The following is a 19,694-nucleotide window of genomic DNA, read 5'->3' on the forward strand; positions in this document are numbered from 1 at the left end:
CCTCGCTCTCCAGCGAGATTCTGTCTTAGAAGCTCGCCCCTAGGCATTAGGCCACCCCAAGGAGGGTCCAAGTCTCACTGACTTTGTCTCAAGAGATCCGGGCAGGGCCAAAGCTGTCGTCAGGCGTGATATGAAATGAGAGGGTGAGTCAGTGAGTTGGCAGGGAGTCTGTTCTGGATTCTGGGAAGGGCAGAGGAGAAGGTTTTCACCACAACAGAGGTGATGGGAGGGGGGATGGGGACGGGATGGGACTAGACAAGCTTGGAGAGCGGGGAGGGGAGCGACCCAGGGCTCAGTGTCACCAGTGTAAGTGTAGAATTAATCCATTGAAGTGAATGGATTTGCAGCCGTGTAACATCAAATTCCAGCCCAGGGTCCATAAGGAGGCTGTTTCTGACCCAGCAATGCAGTACCCCATGGCTGGGTTGTTGGGGAAGCAGCAGCTGGGGGAGGTAGGCCGCTCCACCACACATGCAGACCAGGGCAGCCGAGCCTGTCGTTTGCCAAAGCTGTATGGTCGCTGATAGCGAAATGGTTCCTGGTTAGCTCCGTGCCATCCTTTGTAACATGGGCCTCTCCGTAGCCCAGAACCCCCTACGGCGACGCAGCCCGGAACCGCCTCTTACCCGGTTTGCACAGGGACCTGCTACTCCTGGCCTGGAGGCATCGCTGGCCCATGGCAACAGCAGGGTCCTGGAGCGTGTGGAGGGAGCACCAGGCTGCTCAGGCGGCAGAGAGGATTCTCGTGCTAGAAGAAAGCTGGAGGCCCTGGCCCAGAACACGCAGGACAATCCGAGGTAAGAGCCAAGATGGGAGGAAATGCTCCTACTCCAGCACGGGTGGCAGAGTTGGCGAAGGCCTCCTGGGCCATCTAGTCCAGATGGGGCATAAGCAGCATTCTCCTCTGCCAGCAGGCCCTCAAGTATGACACCTGTACCCCTTTGGGGTGGGGCCCCAGGCACCTTCCCAGCTGGAGCCTTGCAGTTCCTAAAGCCCCCACTCTATGGTGTGTCGTTGTTAACTTCTGTGTTAATAAAGCCAGGCCCCAGCAGGCTGATGGTCCTTTCTCTGCTACGCTTGATCGAATAACCCCTGCTCCGCACTCCGTACTTGTCTAGGGGCTTGTGCGCGTCTCCCTGCTCTGTCTGCCTGTGTTGTTCTGTGGCTGCTCCAACTGGGCTTAGATTTCAAATGGCTGCCCCCAAATCACTGCACTGGGTTTGATCCAGGGCTGCTGGTCAGCTGTATTTAATAACATCCGGCTGGGATTTCTAAGGTGCCCCTTCGGTCTGTACTGCCTTTCCCTTGACATTTGCCTGCATAGAGAGCTGAAGAAGGACAAAACCCAGCTGCTGGGTGGGTCTCGCTGGCAGTAGCTGGACTGAAAATGAATCTCGGAATGAACTCATGGAATATTTCAGCCTTAACAAAGCTGCCACCACAGGGGAACTTTGTTTCCTGGTTAATAACCGAGCTGGTTGAAAAGTATCAATGTGCTTCTCCCATCTTCCGAGAACCTGTTCCTCCGAGTGCAGAACAAACGATCAGTTTCTGCTTCAGTGCCAGACCCTGCACTACTGACCACCTCCGCTCACTTTCCTCCTGTGAGGGATGTGCAACCTCTGTTTACAAGGGGGCTGAAAAGAGCAACCCCAAAAACCCTTCCCTAGGAGCACAGGCAGGAGGAAATTCTCCTGGTGCCTGGGCCCTGATCTGGGGCCAGGGTTTTTACTGGGTTAGCTACAGTCCCTTGGCAAAAGGAAAGGGGAGTTGCCGTGCAATGATCAAACTCATGCCCTGTGGGGTTTAGCTGACCCTCCTTGTAACATGCGATTTACCTAGCCCCAGCAGAGTGTGTCTGACTCACCCTGTCCCACTGGTGCCCCCTGTAGGCTGCCTGGAGTGTGTGAAGCGCCAGCTGTTCCGTGTCGGTGATGACTGGTACTTCCTCTTTTTCCTGGGGTTGATAATGGCGCTGATCAGTTTTGCCATGGATTTCACCGTCTCCAGGGTATCGAATGGTAACTATTGACTGGTTGTGATCTCTTTCTCTCAGCTGAATACTACAAAGCACCCTGGCCTCTGCAGCGAGTACAGCAGAATGATTATCCGCCTGGAGAAACTGAGGCAGGGAGAGGGGCCACAGTGCCACAGGAGGAGGTAGTATCAGAGATGGGATTAGTACTCAGGTGCTCCTGGCCAGGCCTTGGCTTGCATTGTTCCACTGGATGCGTCTCCTGAATGCTCCATAGTCCTTCTGGCCAAAGTTGCTCAGTGGGGGTTTTCTGGACATGGAGAGAATTCCCTCTGCGCTGCTCCTAGCCTCTGCCTACTCAGAACGTAGGAGCCCCAAGGCAATGGCCTGTCCTAGGAGCGCACGGGGTGTTCTGCAAGACTCTACTGCAGCAACACTTGAGAGGAAGCTCCTGGCCTGGCTGGTCTCTGTAGGGTTCACCGACTGTGCCATGGAAATCTGTGTTTTGGGTTCTCCGTGGGGGATGCTGGCACATGGGGATGACAGCAGAATTCAATGCAGGGTATCACTGGCTGAGCAAACAGTATAAGCTTAGGGAAAGGAGCTGGGTGGGTAGGGCACTGAACTAGGAATCCGGAGCATCGGGTTCTATTCCTGCCACCGACTCACTGCATGACCCTGGGCAAGTTACCCCCTCCATCCCCTCCACAGCACAGCAACACCTCCCCACCCTCACCGCTGGGACCTGTGGCTGGAAAGCAGTCCAGAATTTCCCTGTTCCATCTGACGCTCCATTCTGAGGGGATTTGCGGCTGAACCCTAGGAGCCCACACTGACGGGTAAAATACACAAAGCCAGAGTCCATGCCCAGAGGGAAAACTTAGGTTACATTGACACCTAGTGGAGTTCACATGAGATCAAACAGTACCCTGGGAGCTCCTGAACCCTAGGAGCTCCTGAACCCTAGGAGCCCACACTGACAGGTAAAATACACAAAGCCAGAGTCCATGCCCAGAGGGAAAACTTAGGTTACATTGACACCTAGTGGAGTTCACATGAGATCAAACAGTACCCTGGGAGCTCCTTTGTGTATCTCGGTTAATTACTATCATGTCAGAATGATCCACCCCGGGTGTGCACAGAAATCTGAAAGAGGCTTTTATCCTCCCCAAGGAATCCATTCCAGGTGGAGACAGAAATCCACGTTGTTTTCTTTCTTCCACGTGAAGGAGGAGACAGCGAGTGGGAGAGAGATTCCAGACTGAATTTCTGAGCCCGTCTGGAGTGGATTCCAGCTACCCTGCCTGTGCAAATGATGGCACGAACAAACTCTATGGGGCGTGGCAACTTGCTAACCTCAGCTGCCTGTCCTGTGCAGCCCCAGTCTGTTTTCTGAAAGGCAGCAGCTGGGCAGAGCGGGCCCCTACCCAGCGCTGAGGAAAGAGGGATTTGGGTTTCAGATAGGAGCATGGAATGTGGCCCCAAGAAAGGGCAATAGAAAGAGGGTTCAGATGAAGGATGCCCCATGTATACGACCTATTTCCACAGACCCGCTAGGGCCACTGACATTGATTTTTAACATGAAAAGCTTAGAGTATGTTGGCCACAGGAAACCCTGCGGCTGAACTCATCATAGAGACTGTTCCTACGCCACCCTTTGCCGGTCCTTCTTCCCCTCTCCCGACCGTCCTATCACAACCCACCCCAGTTTGTTTTGATGTCATGTTTTTATGTAGGGTAATGTTCCAGGGAACACAGAGTTGGAAGCTGTGGTGAATGAAAGGCAGGAAGGGCATTCATAAAATCAAAGAGTTAGATGCTGTATAATAAACCTGTATAATAAACCTGTGGAACTCACTGCCATAGGATATTAGTGGGGCAAACAACTTAGTAAGATGCACTATTGCACTGCACACACTTAAATTAGAATGGAATCTGAGGGTTACACTAGGTGGGGTAAAAACCCAAGCACTGCCAATCCTCATGCTTCAGGGCTTAGGAAGATTGTCAGATGGGGGTCAGGAAGAATCTCCCCGTCTTTCTCCAAGGGATATTATTGTACAATTAGATGTTTCAATGGGATTACCATCTTCCCTTGGCCACTGAGAACTGTTGGAAGGAGTGAACTGGAATAGCTGGACCAATGATCTGTTATGGTGTGGCAGGAGGTGGGATCCCAGAATTGGGATTGGGCCATTGATATAATCTGGAATGGTGGGACATTGGAACAGTTGGACCGTCGCTCTGTTCTGGTGTGTCGTATGTGGGCTATCAGAACAGATGCAGAACTGGTCTGTTGTGTTGTGAAGGGAGGCAAGATATTGCACTCGTTAGGCCACTGGTCCATTTTGCTACATCACTTCCTTCATCTCTGTTTTACTCATTTTCTAGCACACAAGTGGCTTTACCAGGAGCTCGGGGATCACTTACTGCTGAAATACCTGTCCTGGACGATGTACCCGGTTGCCCTGTCCGCCTTCTCCACTGGCTTCTCTCAAAGCATCACTCCACACTCGGGAGGTGAGTCCAATGTGCTCAGACTTGAGGCTCACAGGTCACAGAGGAGCTGTCTGATTAATAAGAATCATCCCTTTGCCCCATAGCTCCTTACCAGCCTGGTGTCTCTTCTGGAATCAAGTTCCAGGCTATTGGCTACCCAACCTGATATCAAGTGCTTCAGGGGTGACTCTTCTGTTGCACCATGGGCTCATGCTGACCAACATCATGATGGGGACAGTGTAGCCTGATGGGGACAGTGCAGCCCAGTGGGCAGTAAATGAAGTGGTTCTTCCACTTTTGAGAACTAAGCAATGGGGGGTTGGGGAGATGGTCCATCAGATGGTCTATCTCCTAGCGGGTGGCCTACAGAGTGGAGAAAGCTGGAGACAGATGTGCACATCACAAAAATCCTACGATGGTTAGCACTAAGTGGGTCCCTTGTTGGCCATCACAGTAGACAGGTCAAGGACTGGAAGGGCCTTGAGAGTGAACTCCCCTCTCGCGCCCCAGGTCTGATGCGTTGAAGTGAGTTGGCCGGGCTGCGTGTGGGAAGTTTGTGCTGCTGCTTCCCATATTGTATTGGCTTGGTGGATAAACAGAGGACTTCAGTCGCCAGGGCTGACCCCAGGGAACCTTTCACTGGCTCTCAGTGTCAGGTATGCACAAAGGTCTTTGCCCTATAGCAAGCAACAGATGGCTTTTTTTTTTTTATCCCTGGAACCCAACAAATATGGAAAACACCTTGGATAGAAGCAGAGCATCTCTCTGCTTTTGGATGATGTAGTGTCATCTGGTTTTAATTGCAAGTACCCAACTCAGAATACACCCCCTTGGTCTTGTTGATGCTGGATTCCTGGTTGGAGAACCACTGGAATCCCAGAACTGGAGATCCAGACATTCTTACCAAATGCCTTCACCTCTGTTAACTCTTGGCTTTCCGAGTTGTTTGCTGGCATTCTGGCGTGTCCTACGTTTTTGTGTTTTTCCAGGCTCTGGCATCCCGGAGCTCAAGACCATTCTCACCGGAGTCATGCTGGAGGAGTACCTGGCCATTAAAAACTTTGGAGCCAAAGTGGTGGGGCTGACCTGCACCCTCGCATGTGGGAGCACCATATTCCTCGGCAAAGTCGTTAAGTGTTCCCCGCTCGGTCTCGCAGCTGAATAAGGTTGAGGAGACGTTTCGGTTGCTGGTGACTCTTCCATGCTGCCCTCTAATGGTTCCTCTTGAGGGACCAGGCCGGTGTAGGCCATTGGGGATAATATAAAAAGTACAGAAAGGAGACTCCCTTCCAACTCTCGGGAGGCAGATGAAGTCAAAAGTTGCTGGGGTGTCCCAAGGAGGGCTAGATCCACAGCTGGTGCAAATCCATTGACGTCAGTGGGGCGATGCTGCTGTACACCCGCTGGGAATCTGACCCTGATTCAGGGCACCGGAGCCGATTTTTAGCTGTCTGATATCTGAGGGTGTGTCTCAGTCAGGTCGTGTCAACAGATTCCAAGTCCAGCAAGAGACGGGAATCTCCAGACATGTGCAAAGAACCCGAGGGCCTTTCTGGGTCTGAGAAGGGGTGTGTCTATAACATGCTCGAGAGCCCCTCCTCTCTGAGCAGCAAACAAACGGAGATGGAAACCATCCAGTGGATGAGCAGCAATGGCGGGTGGATGGGAATTAGCCCGTGTCAGAGTAGGGCGGTGGTACTTAAGGTTGAGACCAGCTTGCTGTTTAACAGCTCATTTTTCCAAGTGACTCTCGAAGGAAGCCACTGCCCTTTAGAGAGTCTCTGCTCTTCGTGCAAACCACTGAGCACCCAACTCCTCTTCTCCTCCAGGGCCCCTTTGTGCACCTCTCCAGCATGATCGCAGCGTATTTAGGAAAGATCCAAATGTCTGTCGTTGGGGAGTATGAGGTAAGGTGGAGAATGGGGCCACTGCCTGCTGGTGAGATGAGAGGGGACTCAGGGAGGGGGTAATACACCCCTCTCCCCAGGGTTGCCCTTATCGACTGATCCCCGCTGGCAGCATAGTGGGACTCCCTGCGAGTCCTAAAGTCTGAGGCAAACCACCCTGCTCTGCATGTGTCTCCGTTCCAGAACAAAAGCAAGCAGACGGAGATGCTGGTGGCAGCCGCTGCTGTGGGAGTCGCGACCGTCTTCGGGGCTCCCATTAGCGGTAAGAGTGCAACTGGCATGACCCGGGGGGGTGGAAGGGGTGGGGACAGTGTCACATGCTGGTGGAGTGTGTGATGCCTCCCCTCACCAGCTGGGTCACACAGCAGAGGTTCCCAAACTTTTCTTATTGCGCTGTACCCCCTGCCGGAGCAACCACCGGCTGCCCCCATACTGCCTGCCGGAGCAGCCGGTGGTTGCTCCGGCAGCCGTTACGGAGGCAGCCAGTGGTAGCTCTGGCCGGGGGCACTGGGGCAGCCGGTGGTAGCTCGGGCAGGGGACACCGGGGCAGCCGGTGGTTGCTCCGGCAGGCAGTACGGGGGCAGCCAGTGGTTGCTCTGGCAGGCAGTATGGGGGCAGTCGGTGGTTGCTCTGGCAGGCAGTACGAGGGCAGCCGGTGGTTGCTCCAGCAGGCGGTATGGGGGCAGCCGGTGGTTGCTCCGGCAGGGGGTACAGCCGCATACCGCATACCACCGGCTGCCCCCGTACCGGCTGCCGGAGCAACCACCGGCTGCCCCCATACCATCTGCCGGAGCAACCACTGGCTGCCCCCGTACTGCCTGCCAGAGCAACCACCGGCTGCCCCCGTACCGCCTGCCGGAGCAACCACCGGCTGCCCCGGTGTCCCCGGCTGGAGCTACCACCAGCTGCCCCCGAACCGCCTGCCAGAGCTACCACCAGCTGCCCCCGTACCGCCTGCCGGAGCAACCACCAGCTGCCCTGGTGCCCCCTGCCAGAGCTACCACCGGCTGCCTGCTTACCCCTACCCTTCTCATCACTGATACTTTGTGTGGTCATCTTACCACCAGCTGTCTTTAGCCACCTGTCCATATGTCACTGTTATGTACAGATCTAGTTATAGTGCAACGTATACAACCGAACACCCCCCTCAGTTCTGAGCTCAGTTAGACTGGGCTGTTGCTGGGCAACTGAACCTGCACGGTATGGTGATTGGCGGGGAGGGCTCTATACATCAGTGTCTCTGTGTATTTGTGTTCTCACTGGTACATCTTGAAATACGTTAATTACCGTGTTTTATATAACAAATTCCCACAGAGTTTTAAAGCTCCTGCGTACCCCCCAAGATGCCTTGTGTACCCCCAGGGGTATGTGTACCACCGTTGGGAACCCCTGACACAGAGGATAACAGCCTTCTATTGGTGCTAGCCAATAGAGTATCTCATATGGTCAAGATCTGTTCTTTGGTGCCGAAAATCTTGACTTCAAACCCTGCTGGCGAACAATACAGCAGTCCTGGCCCCAACTGGTTCTGCTCTGCCTCGCTCTGTTCCCATTGGTGCTCCTTGCACCCTACCCCACCTTGCCAATTTCCCTCTTACCTTTCCTATAAGGCTGGTGCTTTTGGAGCCAGCAGGGAGGTAGGAATTCACCTCCTGTTGTCTTCACACCCTTTCTGCTGTTGCTAAATGAATAGCAATTGATCGTGTTACTGTGGAGAGTCAGTAACTCAGAACAAAATGGCACCTTGGCCAAAATGGCAGTTCGTGTCTGCCCTGAACTGCGAATGGGACTACCCAGAAGAGAGCCCCCGGGAAGGTGAGATGTCTCTTAAGAAGGAAAACCAGGTGGCAAAACCATGATGACCCTACCTGGAAAGCCAGGGAAATGTTTCTATGTGTATTAGGTTCTGTAAAACCCCTTTTAAAATTCAACAGTACGAACCCTAATGTGGGTCCTTTGAGGAGAAGAGCTCAGAACTGAGATCTCCAGCAGCAGCAGGTGGAAACAATGTCCCTGCTGGAATTTCTGTCACTAGATGCAGAATAGATTTGGAGCTATCCGAGGGCCTGCTCCAAAGGCCTTTGATGTCAATGAAACGACTCTTTAAATCAGTCCCTTCTTGCATTGCTATGTCTCCAGTGCTGTGTTTTTCCCCTACGCTGACAGCAGCTATGTATTGCTCAGCCTAAGGGACTTTTATTTCAGATTAAAGAAAGTAACGGACAAAGAAAGAACGAATATAAAGTCTCCAAGGGTGAGAGCGCACACTGCCTGGCTCTGTAACATGTTGCATCGGCACTGAGACACCAAATTGGCAGTGGCCTCACAGCAGCAGGTTGGGGGACTCCTCTGAACTTCAAAGATTAGCATCTCCTCTCCATCCCGTAACACCATCGTCAGCGGTGCTGGAGGTGGAAGAGTCTAACTGGCCTCTTTGTGAATGGCCCAGACTCCTGGTGTGAGGATCTGGACCTTTGATGCTGTATGTTTTCCCCAGGGCATAAAATTTAATAAGCACTTGAGAGTTTGCCAGAAGATAAGGCACAAGCACCTGGCTCAGTCTGGGTCTGCTCTGGCTGCTGTCTGCATCCAGCTCACCCAGGGCCTGCTCAGATGCCTAACGTGAGTTGTTGCCTCTCATTTGCCATCCCAGTAACCTGAGACCTCTATTTCCCCAGGGGTCCTGTTCAGCATTGAGGTGATGTCATCCCACTTTGCGGTCAGGGACTATTGGAGGGGCTTCTTCTCTGCCACCTGCGGAGCCTTCATGTTCCGCCTGCTCGCCGTCTTCAACAGTGAACAAGGTACAGGGAGTGGCGCTGGCTGAGCCATCGGAGCGGGGCACCAGGACTGATGGGATGGCCCACGAGTGAAGAGAAGTTCAAACCACACATGGGTATCCATGTGCACAGCTGGGCTGCCCCATCCCTGAAATATAAGGGTGACCAGACAGCAAAAGTGAAAAATCGGGACGGGGTGGGGGGGTAATAGGAGCCTATATAAGAAAAAGACCCAAAAATTGGGACTGTCCCTATAAAATTGGGACATCTGGTCACCCTACTGAAATATCCCTCCTCCAGACTACCGGCCTTGTGTTGGGAGCCTATGAAATAAGCAGCATCAGACTGGGTCAGAACTTGGAAGTGAGACCTTGGCTGGGAGATTGTGTCAGGAGCTACAGCTACAGTGCAGAGTTATTCTGCTGATTCACACTGGCAGTCAGATTGGATGGGTCCTATTAGTTCCAGCTCTGCAATACCTAAGGGATGAGAGTCCTCTTTAAATCAGAAGGAACAAGGGGAAGGAACTCAGCTAGTTACATTCTATCTTATTATATACCTCCTGCACCTTGCATTCGGTATTCTCCTCTCCCTACCCAAAAGTGTTGTGGGTGTGCTTTTGTCACGTGCTGTGTCCACCCCAGAAGTGGCTGCATTTTAATGGTGGTTGAAAGATTCCTTTGTAAAGCAGTCTGTAGTTTGCAGAGTGCTTGCTATCCATCAGGATGAAAGGTGCTCCATTCAGGCAGAATGACATTTCTTTTTTTAAACAAAATCCTGGATTAGAAAAGAATTCATCTTTCCCCTGACTGAGGTCAGAACAACCGAGCAAAAGACACTGATCTTTGAAAGCAGACTGGCAGGCTCTGGGCTGAGTATTGGTCCTGTATCCTGCTAAAATCAGCTCGTTAACAGTGCATGATGCATCGTTTATGTCCTGGATGCTGCTGACAGAACCATGGTCTGTTATAGCATGGTCTGGACCCCAGCAGTGCAATTTCAGACATGGCCCTGCTTGAAAAAAATTGATAAAGCCACCTGTAGTGTTAGCCAAAAGCATCCCAGGCAGCCTGAATGAGGCTCATAACCTGTGTCAATTTGCAGCATTGGATCTGAAATGACTCTGCCAGGCCAGACTCTAACGGCTGTTTGTTCGCAGTATAAAAGCACAGGCCATTGGTCCGATTGGCTGCGGTTGATGCCACCACAGGTCAGGGTTGAGTGGCACCTGCAGAGCCGTGCCTGTGGACTGGAACAGGGGGCTGAGATGGGGGGGCTGCAGGTCACGGCTGAGGTGCCTGGGAAGAGCTGTGTGTGGGCAGGCTGCAGAGACCCAGATGTGTTTCTGTCTCCCGCAGTTTTATGAGCATCAAAAGTCACCTCATTTCTCCCCTGGCCTTTAAACTGTCAAAGAACAGGACAGAGTCTGAGTCACACCGAAAGGATCAGTTTAGAGACTCGGCGGGGGAGAGTGCCGGATGCTGCTAGCATGTCTTAGGAGGCTATGAGATGCCAACTCCACCTGGAAATCCAAAGCAGCCAGCCAAGCTAACCCCCAACACTGCTGGCTGGCTTGGGCTGGTGCCCTAGCCTCAGAGCCATGCTCTGAGAACCCGTCCGTGGGGCCTGTGGAAGAAGGAGGGCTGGTGGCATCCCCCTGACACATGGCTGGGAATCATCTTCCACTGGTGGGGTGGGCTCTTCCGGGCTGTGGGTCAGGAGGTAACATTCTTTGTTGCGCAGTTGGGGATGCAAATATCATGTCATCATGGTGGCTGGGTTCTGGTTTGCCCTCGTCCCAGCGTCACTCGGGCCAATCTGCTGGCACAGTCCAGCTGCTGCCGCCACCACGGGAGTCTGTGATATACACTCCGCTCCCTATTGGCTAATCAGGGCACCAGAATGGGGGCCAGTGGCCATGGCCCCCCCTTTTTCCCAGCGGTAAGAGTGAATGACGAGGGCAGAGAGGAGCAAGAGGGTGGCGGGGTCTTGGAGGGAAGGGACGGCACAGGAGCGGGGCCTCGGGCCTCGACCCTCAGGGGAAGAGGCAGTGTGAGCGCAGGGGTTCAGGGGGCAAGGCAGGGACGGGACCATGGTTCGGACGCCTGTGGCCCCTCCACTTTTAGGGTGCTTCTGCCGCTCCTGTGACTAATGCTAATAGAACTGGAGGGTGCGTGTCGAATTGGCCTGGGGTGTCCATGGTTGTGACTTTTGACTCTTTTTCTCAGAAACCATCACTGCTCTATTCAAGACCAATTTTAAGATTGATTTCCCCTTTGATCTCCCAGAGACGTTCTTCTTCATGGTGCTCGGGTAAGAGCAGGCCCAGTCTGGTCTGATTTTCTTTTGTTCGGTGCAGAGGTGTCACTTTCAAAGGAAGGGGGGACCAGCCCAGTGGATAGCTTGCTGCCCTGGGGCCTGGCAAACCTGCAGCTGCTGTGGGCAAGTTACTGAGACAACACTCTGCCATCTATACAATGGACACACAAGCAGTGCCCTACCGCACCGGGTGCGTGAGGATGAAATCTATGAAGAGCTGGGAGGTGCCGTAGATAGTCACTAGCCAAACCTAGGAATAGCTACATTCATGGTTTCTTTATGCTACTCCACGAATATGCCTGGTAATGAAATCACCCTTGAATCCACCCGTGTGCAGATCTCTGACTGTCTTGGAGGACACCGGCTGTTCTCGGGGGAGAAGTGGGGGGTAATTCCTGCTTTTCGTTCTCTTCTCTCGGCAGGGGGATCTGTGGGGTTCTAAGCTGTGCATATCTCTTCTGTCAGCGCTGGCTCCTGGGATACGTCCGGAGGAACATGATCACCGCCAAGCTGCTGGCTACAGAGTATGCGTTCTGGAGGGAGGGATGTTCTCGGCAGTGGGGGCTGTTCCCAAATTGCAGCAGGACGGGAGGCATGCAAGCCATGTGTGTGGCCGAAGATCTTCTCTGCCCAGGCCCTGTCTCCCTCCTTGTCCCTCCAGCACCCCCTGTGCTGCCCTGGATGTCATCTCCCACCACATCCATCCTGTTCCCTTGGCTCAGTCCCCAAGAGGCACTGGCATGTGCCTGCCTATTTGTTCCCTCCTAACCAACTGCTGGCAGCAAAGGCTCCATGCTGGAGCATTCTCTGCCTGCTCGGCTCCTGCGCTGCCCACAAGGGGATGGTTTGTCTCCTCCTCCTCTGCTGCAGGAGGGAAAGGAAACCTCCCTCCTGCTCCAGAACCTTTGCTGGCTTTTCACCCTAGCGGAGAATTCATGGGCCCATTGCAGCTTGGCTACCCAGCCTGTGTGACCTGCCATCTCCCTGACCCTCCCTTTCCCCTGTAGTTCAGAGAGCCCCATTCCAGGGTCACCGTGTGATGTTACATGTCACTGATCTGTCTTTTTCAGCAAGCCCATTTATTCCTCCCTGGTGGCCCTCCTGCTCGCCTCCATCACATTCCCTCCTAGCCTGGGGCACTTCATGGCATCCAGGGTAAGTACTGGCCTATCTCGGGATCCCCTCGCCTGTTCTCTGACCAGTGGGGATCTAAGCACTCACTCCAGGGTGGAGAGCAGGAGCCTTTCCCAACCAGCTCTGAAAGACAGGCGACACTGTGGAGAGACCAACTCCCCCCTTCTTGGGGTCTGGCTTTACTAACAAAGTAAATTGTCATCTTCTCACTAAAGTCCAACTCCAACCTTCTCCCCAGGTTGGCTTCATCTATGGCTCCTGTCTCCAGACTCTTCAGCCCACACCCTAGGTCCTCTCTGCCTCCCACCCAAGATCCCTCTGGCAGGGCAGCAGTCCCCTGAAGCCTGTATTTTCCATCAGTCTGGTCTTCCAGGCTTAATACAGCTAGTAGGTATAGCAGGCTGGGGCCAGTTGTACGCCTTCACTCTCCTGACATCTATCTATGGAGCTACTCCTGCTTTACACCAGTGCGGGTGATAAGAGAATCAGACTATGTCTGAGCACGATAGTGATTCACAGCATCTCCTCCTCCTGTGCGGGGAAGTGCTTCGACCTGTCTCCTTTCCCAGCTCAGCATGAAGGAGCACCTCACCTCCCTTTTCGACAACCAGACGTGGGGCCTTCTGTCCCAGAACGCATCGCTGGCCAGGCCTCCTCAAGTCGACCCTGAAAACCTGTGGATTGAGTGGTGGGAGCCCAGAATCACCATCTATGGCAGCCTGGGGCTGTTCCTGGTGATGAAGGTATTGGTCCTGTTGAGGTCTCCGTGAGAATGGGTACCATGGGTCTGATTCTACAGGAACCTCAGTGCTCTGTGGAGCCGGGAGTGCTCAGCCCCTTGCTGGATCGACCTCTAGAACCTTTAGGGAGAGCCAAGAACATGCAGCCTCGTGGAGCAGAGGTGGGAGAGGAAAGTCAAGGACCCAGTGGAGTCTGATAGGGGATACAAGGTGGCAGCTCCTGTTGAGTAACCAGAGGGCTCCAAGGTTGTGCCATGTGCACTGGGCGGAGGGAGAGTGCCCTCGTGAAGGGCCTAGGAGGAGAAGTCTCTGGTTCCTGTTGAGGAAATGTCCCTGTTACTCTTGTGTGAATCTTGCCATTTATACCAGTTGTGTTGGTGGTAGAGTGGTGAGTGTAGCTGCCTTCTAAGCAGTTGACTTGGGTTTGATCCCCAGCCAATGCAATAATGGATCCCTCCTACCTAGGGAGGTGGTGGAATCTCCTTCTTCAGAGGGTTTTAAGGTCAGACTTGACAAAGCCCTGGCTGGGATGATTTAGTCGGGGATCGGTCCTGCTTTAAGCAGGGGGTTGGACTAGATGACCTCCTGAGGTCCCTTCCAACCCTGGTATTCTATGAAGGGGAAGTGTAGCCAGCAACTCCTGTGCTCCCTCTCTGTGTCATTTGGCAAGGACCTGAGGGCCAGAAGAACCAGATCTCCCATGTAATGTTTGGCCAGGTCAGCTAAGAACAGCTCAGCACAGCTCCTCCTAGCCAGTCCAGGGGAAGGCTTCCTTTTGGGTCCCCTGGCAGATCTGTCACCTCTGGGCGATGAGGGTACGGCTGTGCACCTTGACGTGGTAATGTGCAGGGTGTATGTGCAGAGCAGGGCCTGCCTCTGGATGGAGGATTCTGCAAACTGGTTTGGTGGCTAGACACCCCACCCCCACCATCGCGGGCTAGGGATGGGTGGAGTGGGTGCACGTGGGTGGATGTCTCACTTGCTCCCGCTCTCTCGTTCATTCAAGTTCTGGATGCTGATCTTGGCCACCACCATGCCTATGCCAGCTGGGTACTTCATGCCGCTCTTTGTATACGGTGAGACCGCTTCACCCTGCCCTTGCACCCATTTCTGATTGGACCATTTGATTGTCCTTATTACCATAACAGGGAATAAGGGCTGCCAACTGGACCAGCCCTTTATCACTCAGAGCTAAGAGGATGCTGCTGGGATCTCTTGACACTCAGAGCCCTTGCCCTGCAGAAGGGTTGTGGAGAGAGGGGAAAGCAGCAAGTGCTTAGATCAGCAAGATCCACCCCTGGCTCCTGGGAACTTTGGTTCCTTCTCCGGTGGCACATACACTCAACAAATCCTGGGCCTTTGTGCTTCTGTCCCAGAGGGGCCCACTGGGAGGTGGGAACGTGAGTCCCTGACCTTTAGATCCGAGTGGCTGGATTCCAGTGGTGAATGTTTTCCCAGGCGCTGCAATCGGGCGTTTGGTGGGGGAAGTGGTCGCCTTTCTCTTCCCTCATGGTATTCAGTCAGACGGCGTAGTTAACACCATCACTCCGGGAGGCTACGCACTGGCAGGTAAGTCTCTAGCATGAGACCTCAACTCAGGAGCCTGGTGAGAGGCTTTGAATGACCAATGAGACTGCAGTGGTAGGTGCCTTTGCAGGGTGGCTCCAGAATTTAGTGTATTACCCCATATTTCTGGGGTGGTCTCCAGGATCTTTCTGCCTTCCCCCATTCCTTTCCCTTCCCAAAGGCCTGGTGTGCTAGGAGCCCAACTCCAGCTCAGGAGGGCTGGACACAGCTCCGCCATGGCTGGCAAGGTATGACAGCCTGAGAGAATGATGCAGGAGGATCTGGGAGCTGGACACGAGCTCCCTGGCAGATCCCCCCACTGGACAGCACTGAGAGATCAGTGCCCTTCGTATTGTCCTTCTGGCAGGGGCGGCAGCATTTTCGGGCTCAGTCACCCACACCCTGTCCACTGCCCTGCTGGCCTTTGAAGTGACTGGGCAGATTGCCCATATCCTGCCCGTCATCCTGGCTGTGCTGGTTGCCAATGCGATAGCCCAGAAGTTCCAGCCCTCCTTCTACGACGGCACCATCATCGTGAAAAAGTTGCCCTATCTGCCCCGGATCAGGAGCCGACACATCGGGTAAGCCCCTGGGGAGACGCTGCTGCCACCGGCTACCCCTGGGAGGGGCGTCTCTGCTGGCCTGGCGCTGGGTTGGCGGCGGTGCAAGAGGGGCAGGTTAGGCAGGCAGCTAGAGCTGGAGGGGAGGGAGGCCCACACCACCCCGGCTGGGTAGCGAATGCAGCGCCTGGCACAGAGACAGAGCTGAGGCAGGAGAGTAGCCCTGGTGTACCGTGGGTTAATAACAGATCAACCACAGGGTCCTTAGCTCCCACGCCATCCCTGCATCAGTCTGAGGTTCCTGGCTCTGGCTTACACCAGCCCCCCTGGGGTGATGGTTGTCCAGAGGCCTCGGTGCTGGGTCAGGGGAGAGCTCTCTCCCCTTTTTCCTGGCTGACCTTTGGCCCTTCTACCCCCAGCTCCTACAGGGTGACCACTGACCAGTTCATGAACACCCACTTTGCAGTCCTGGCCAAGGGCGCCAGCTTTGAGGAGATCCTCAGTGTTGTGACCTCTACCGACGACCTGGAGTACCCCATTGTGGAGAGCACAGGTACCATGCCACACAGTGCCCAGAGTTGGGGCCACGGGTCCTGCTGGCCCTTCCGCTTCTTCTCTCTGTCCCGCAGCCCCATGGCCATCTCTGTCTCTCCTTCCCTCCCCCACCCCTCTCCCTTTCCCCTGGAGCTGGGCCCTGCTGCCCTGGGCAGCGAGAGACAAGCCTGCTTCCTAGTCTGGCAGGGATGGAGCATCTGGAGCGGTTCCCTTTGATTGACATGGCTGGCATTTCTCCTTGCTACTGAGGGCCCCGGGCTGGACGGGTGGGAGCAAGCCAGTGACATGAGCAGCCTTACCTTGGTGGAGGAGCATCCATGGCTTAACGGAGCCCACGGCATGGAGCTGCCTCCCTGGACACAGCCCTCGTGGTGGGCAGGGATGTGCCATCAGCCTGGGCCCATGACCATGAAGTGGTCAGCCAGTGCCAGGGATCTGAGCCACCCATCCAGCTCCTCCTCCCACCTCCTGTCTCCTTCTCCTACAGAGTCTTTGATGCTGGTGGGCATGGTGCAAAGAGCTGAGTTGATCAGGTACCTCCAGACCCACGATGAAGCCAAGCTGTCCCCCCAGGAGCCAGGGGAGAAGGTAGGTTCAGAGAACTCATCCCCCTGCTGCCCACATGGCCCCTCCAGCCAGCAGCTCTTAGCACAGAGCGGGTGGAGGTTTAGGGGAACGAGACCTGGGAGGGAACTGGTGAGATCCCTGGGCTAGAGGCTGCAGGTCGTCCCCTCCGTCCGCTCAGCCCCACCTTAGTGATGGGAGAGGCTCTTTGGTCCCGGCAGCCTGGGACGGATTGTTCAGTGCAGTCCATTAGGGCGCTTGCTCCAGTCTAGCAAGGGCAGGGCAGGTGGCCACCATGGGTCAGTCCCAGTTTCCTTCCAAGACCGCTGGGTGGCTCCATGTCACACCCGGGGCCCTCCCGGAGCCGTACCCCTTTGGAGAGACCAGTCTGCAATGGGGGGTTCAGTGCCTCAGGCTGCGATGTGCTGACACCGAGGCCCAGGCAAGAGGCTTGGGGGGGCGTTCAACCCTACGTCAATATCACCGCTGACACCCTGCTGAGACCACACCCACTGCTGAGGCTCCACCCTCTTAAAGGGGCAGCACCTTGCAATCCGTAAGGTATCAGACCGCAAAGGCACTTCACCGAGTCCTGTCCCCATGGGAGGCAGCGCGTGGGTGGGACAGGCCCCGAGAGTGCTCTTCGAAAGTGGTACCACTGCGATGGCCTCCTCAGGTCTATCAATGCCCACCCCCCGTTGTCTTCCCCGACAGCCTCGCTCCAACGGGACGCTGGGGGACGACTGCACCATCGAGCCAATAACCCTCCAGCTGTCACCTTGGACATCTCTGCACCAGGTAACTGGGTGGGAAGAGGGCCTGGGAGGAAGGGCTCTGGGCAGCTCCAGGCTTGTGTAGGCCCTGCCATCTCCATGTGAAGAGGGAACCGACGCGGGGGGGAGGGCTCTGCCGAGATCTGGACGGCGCTGCCCTCCCACGTCACACTCGCTTCTCATTCCCTTCCAGGCTCACACCCTGTTTGAACTGCTGAGCATGCAGCGTGTCTTCGTCACCAACTTGGGGCAGCTCGTCGGGGCCATCTCTCGGCGCGAGGTAAGGGCTGGGGCCAGCGAGGAATCGGGGGCTGGGGGAGAAGGGCTGACCGGAGAGCTGCTGGCCAGGAGCTCAAGGACCCATCCTGGATTGGGAAAGGAATGGGCATTGAGGAGGTGACTCAGTGGCTATTGATTCCCTGGGGCTGGGGGGAGCATGGAGCCAGGCGGGGGCATGGCCTTGCCCACCTGCCGCTTTCTCTTCCAGATGAAGAAGGCGATTGAAGACCTGGCAAATCCGAAGACGCTGAAGTGAGCAATTCGGAGCCTGGGACAGCAGCCCCTTCCCCCTTCTGTGCAGCGGAGCGTGGGACAGGGGATCTCGCTGGGGCACTGAGATCTCAGCAGCACAGGGGCAGGGCTGGCAGGAGCCCCCGCCTCTTACGTGGATCTCCCCAATTATTTTTTGTAAATGGAAATGGATTTGAAAGCTTCTCCGCCCTTCCTGCTCCCGCCGCAAGGAGCCACAGTTGTGAGAGCAGAGGCAAAACCTGGACCTCTCTGCCCCGGGGAGCCTGCCAGCCGCTGGCAGCCCTCACCACCCTGGAGACACAATAACACACAGCTACACAGGGACAAACAACTTGGGCCACAGACTGTCAGTGCAGAGGGCAAACCAAGGCTGCAGTGTATAGTGCAATGTGAAATGTGCATGCACCATCCTGAATTTAGTGCTTGCTGCCCTCTCTGGGCTGGGCCCAGTGGGACAAGAATCTGCTACTTAGCAAGCCCGAGAAGAGATGATCCTTGAGTTCAAGGGGCAGGGGCCTGCGCTTCGGGCAGTGAAAGGCCCCAGTTCCTGTTGTGTATGTCTGGGTTCATCACAGACCTGCCTGCACTGGATTCTCCTGTAACGTGATGTGCTGCCTTTAATCACTCCCTAACTGCCAGGGTGCAGTTTGAGTCAGAAACAGGCTCGCACAAGCCCTGAGGAGCCAGACCACCCCTTGCCTGTCTGTAGCGGAAGCTCAGCCTAGACCATCCCCAGGGCAGCCAGGTTGTTGTGGCCTACACAGCAGGGGACGGGGGAGCCTCCTTTGAAATCCATTGTTCCCACTCACAGCGTGCTGTAAATCAGAGACGAGGGCCGGCAGGTGCGGAGCTATTGATCCTTTGTATTTCTCTGGGGACACGGACCATGGAGGGGAAAAGGTGCCACGGCCGTTGCATCCTGCCCCCCCACCCGGGGGACCCCCTCCCCTTGTCCCCGCTGACGCAGGAAGCGTTGCTAAGGTGCACACAGCCTCCACGCAACATTAGGAACCAGTGAGGTTGCAAAGCACCCAGCGCCGGGCTGGACAGCGGCTGGCTGGGCAGGGAGGTGGTCTTAGGGCCAGCCCTAAGAGGAGGCAGCGGCTCCCAGAAGTGACAGTCGTTGCACATACCAGCCGCCTTCTTTACAGTCCCCCCCTTTAAAGAAGCACCCTGCATGGGAGGAAATCCTGCAGGATGCAGGGGTGGGGTGGGACCCTGCCAGAGGTGCCAGGAGTAGCGATGCCAAAAAAGCCTTTTCAATTAAAATATAACATTCACCTGTCCCCTATTCCCCCTGCCCCCAGTGGGCTAGCTGAGATTTTTCTCATTCGTACCATTCCCCCTTCCCTCCTCTCCCTCTCCCAAAATGGGTGAACGATGGTATGTGCCCGAGGGAGGGTGGGGGCAGCCGTAGGGCCTGCCCACAGAGCCATCCAAACGTTTGAGATCAGAGAATCAAAGCCAGCTGTGCACAGCAATTGTGGGGGGTGGGTTTGGAGGAAGGGCCTGTCATGTAATCTAGGTTGAACCTAACCCCATTGTCCCCGAACCGTGATGTGTCCCGGCCCTACTCAAGGCTGCAGCACAGTGATGGGGCATGGCTGTTGGTGTGGGGCGTAACTAGCATCCACATGGCAGCTAGGCCCTGGAAATTAACTATGGTCCTGTAAGGAGGAAGGACCAAACTGACTGGGTTTGTAGCATTTCCGCCTTTAGGCTGGGATTTGCAAGAGTTTATGGGAACTAGATGGAATCCCCCATCCCTCTGCCTTGATGGAATTTGGGTAT

General features: G+C 55.1%; 1 protein-coding gene across 1 annotated transcript; it reads left to right on the forward strand.

The window, feature by feature from the left end:
- The first annotated feature begins 676 nt into the window (after nt 1–676).
- Nucleotides 677–17,907, forward strand: LOC144276925 (chloride channel protein ClC-Kb-like). Its single transcript, XM_077837379.1, has 19 exons — nt 677–797; nt 1,893–2,021; nt 4,367–4,495; nt 5,464–5,603; nt 6,304–6,381; nt 6,565–6,643; nt 9,060–9,185; nt 11,390–11,474; nt 11,903–12,004; nt 12,551–12,635; nt 13,184–13,357; nt 14,361–14,430; nt 14,813–14,923; nt 15,288–15,501; nt 15,900–16,033; nt 16,523–16,623; nt 17,314–17,397; nt 17,566–17,652; nt 17,860–17,907. Exons 1-19 carry the CDS (start codon nt 677–679, stop codon nt 17,905–17,907), a joined length of 2,097 nt encoding a protein of 698 aa, XP_077693505.1.
- Nucleotides 17,908–19,694: the final 1,787 nt, after the last annotated feature.

The sequence above is a fragment of the Eretmochelys imbricata genome, chromosome 18 (assembly GCF_965152235.1).
Source record: "Eretmochelys imbricata isolate rEreImb1 chromosome 18, rEreImb1.hap1, whole genome shotgun sequence".
Classification (NCBI taxonomy): domain Eukaryota; kingdom Metazoa; phylum Chordata; order Testudines; family Cheloniidae; genus Eretmochelys; species Eretmochelys imbricata.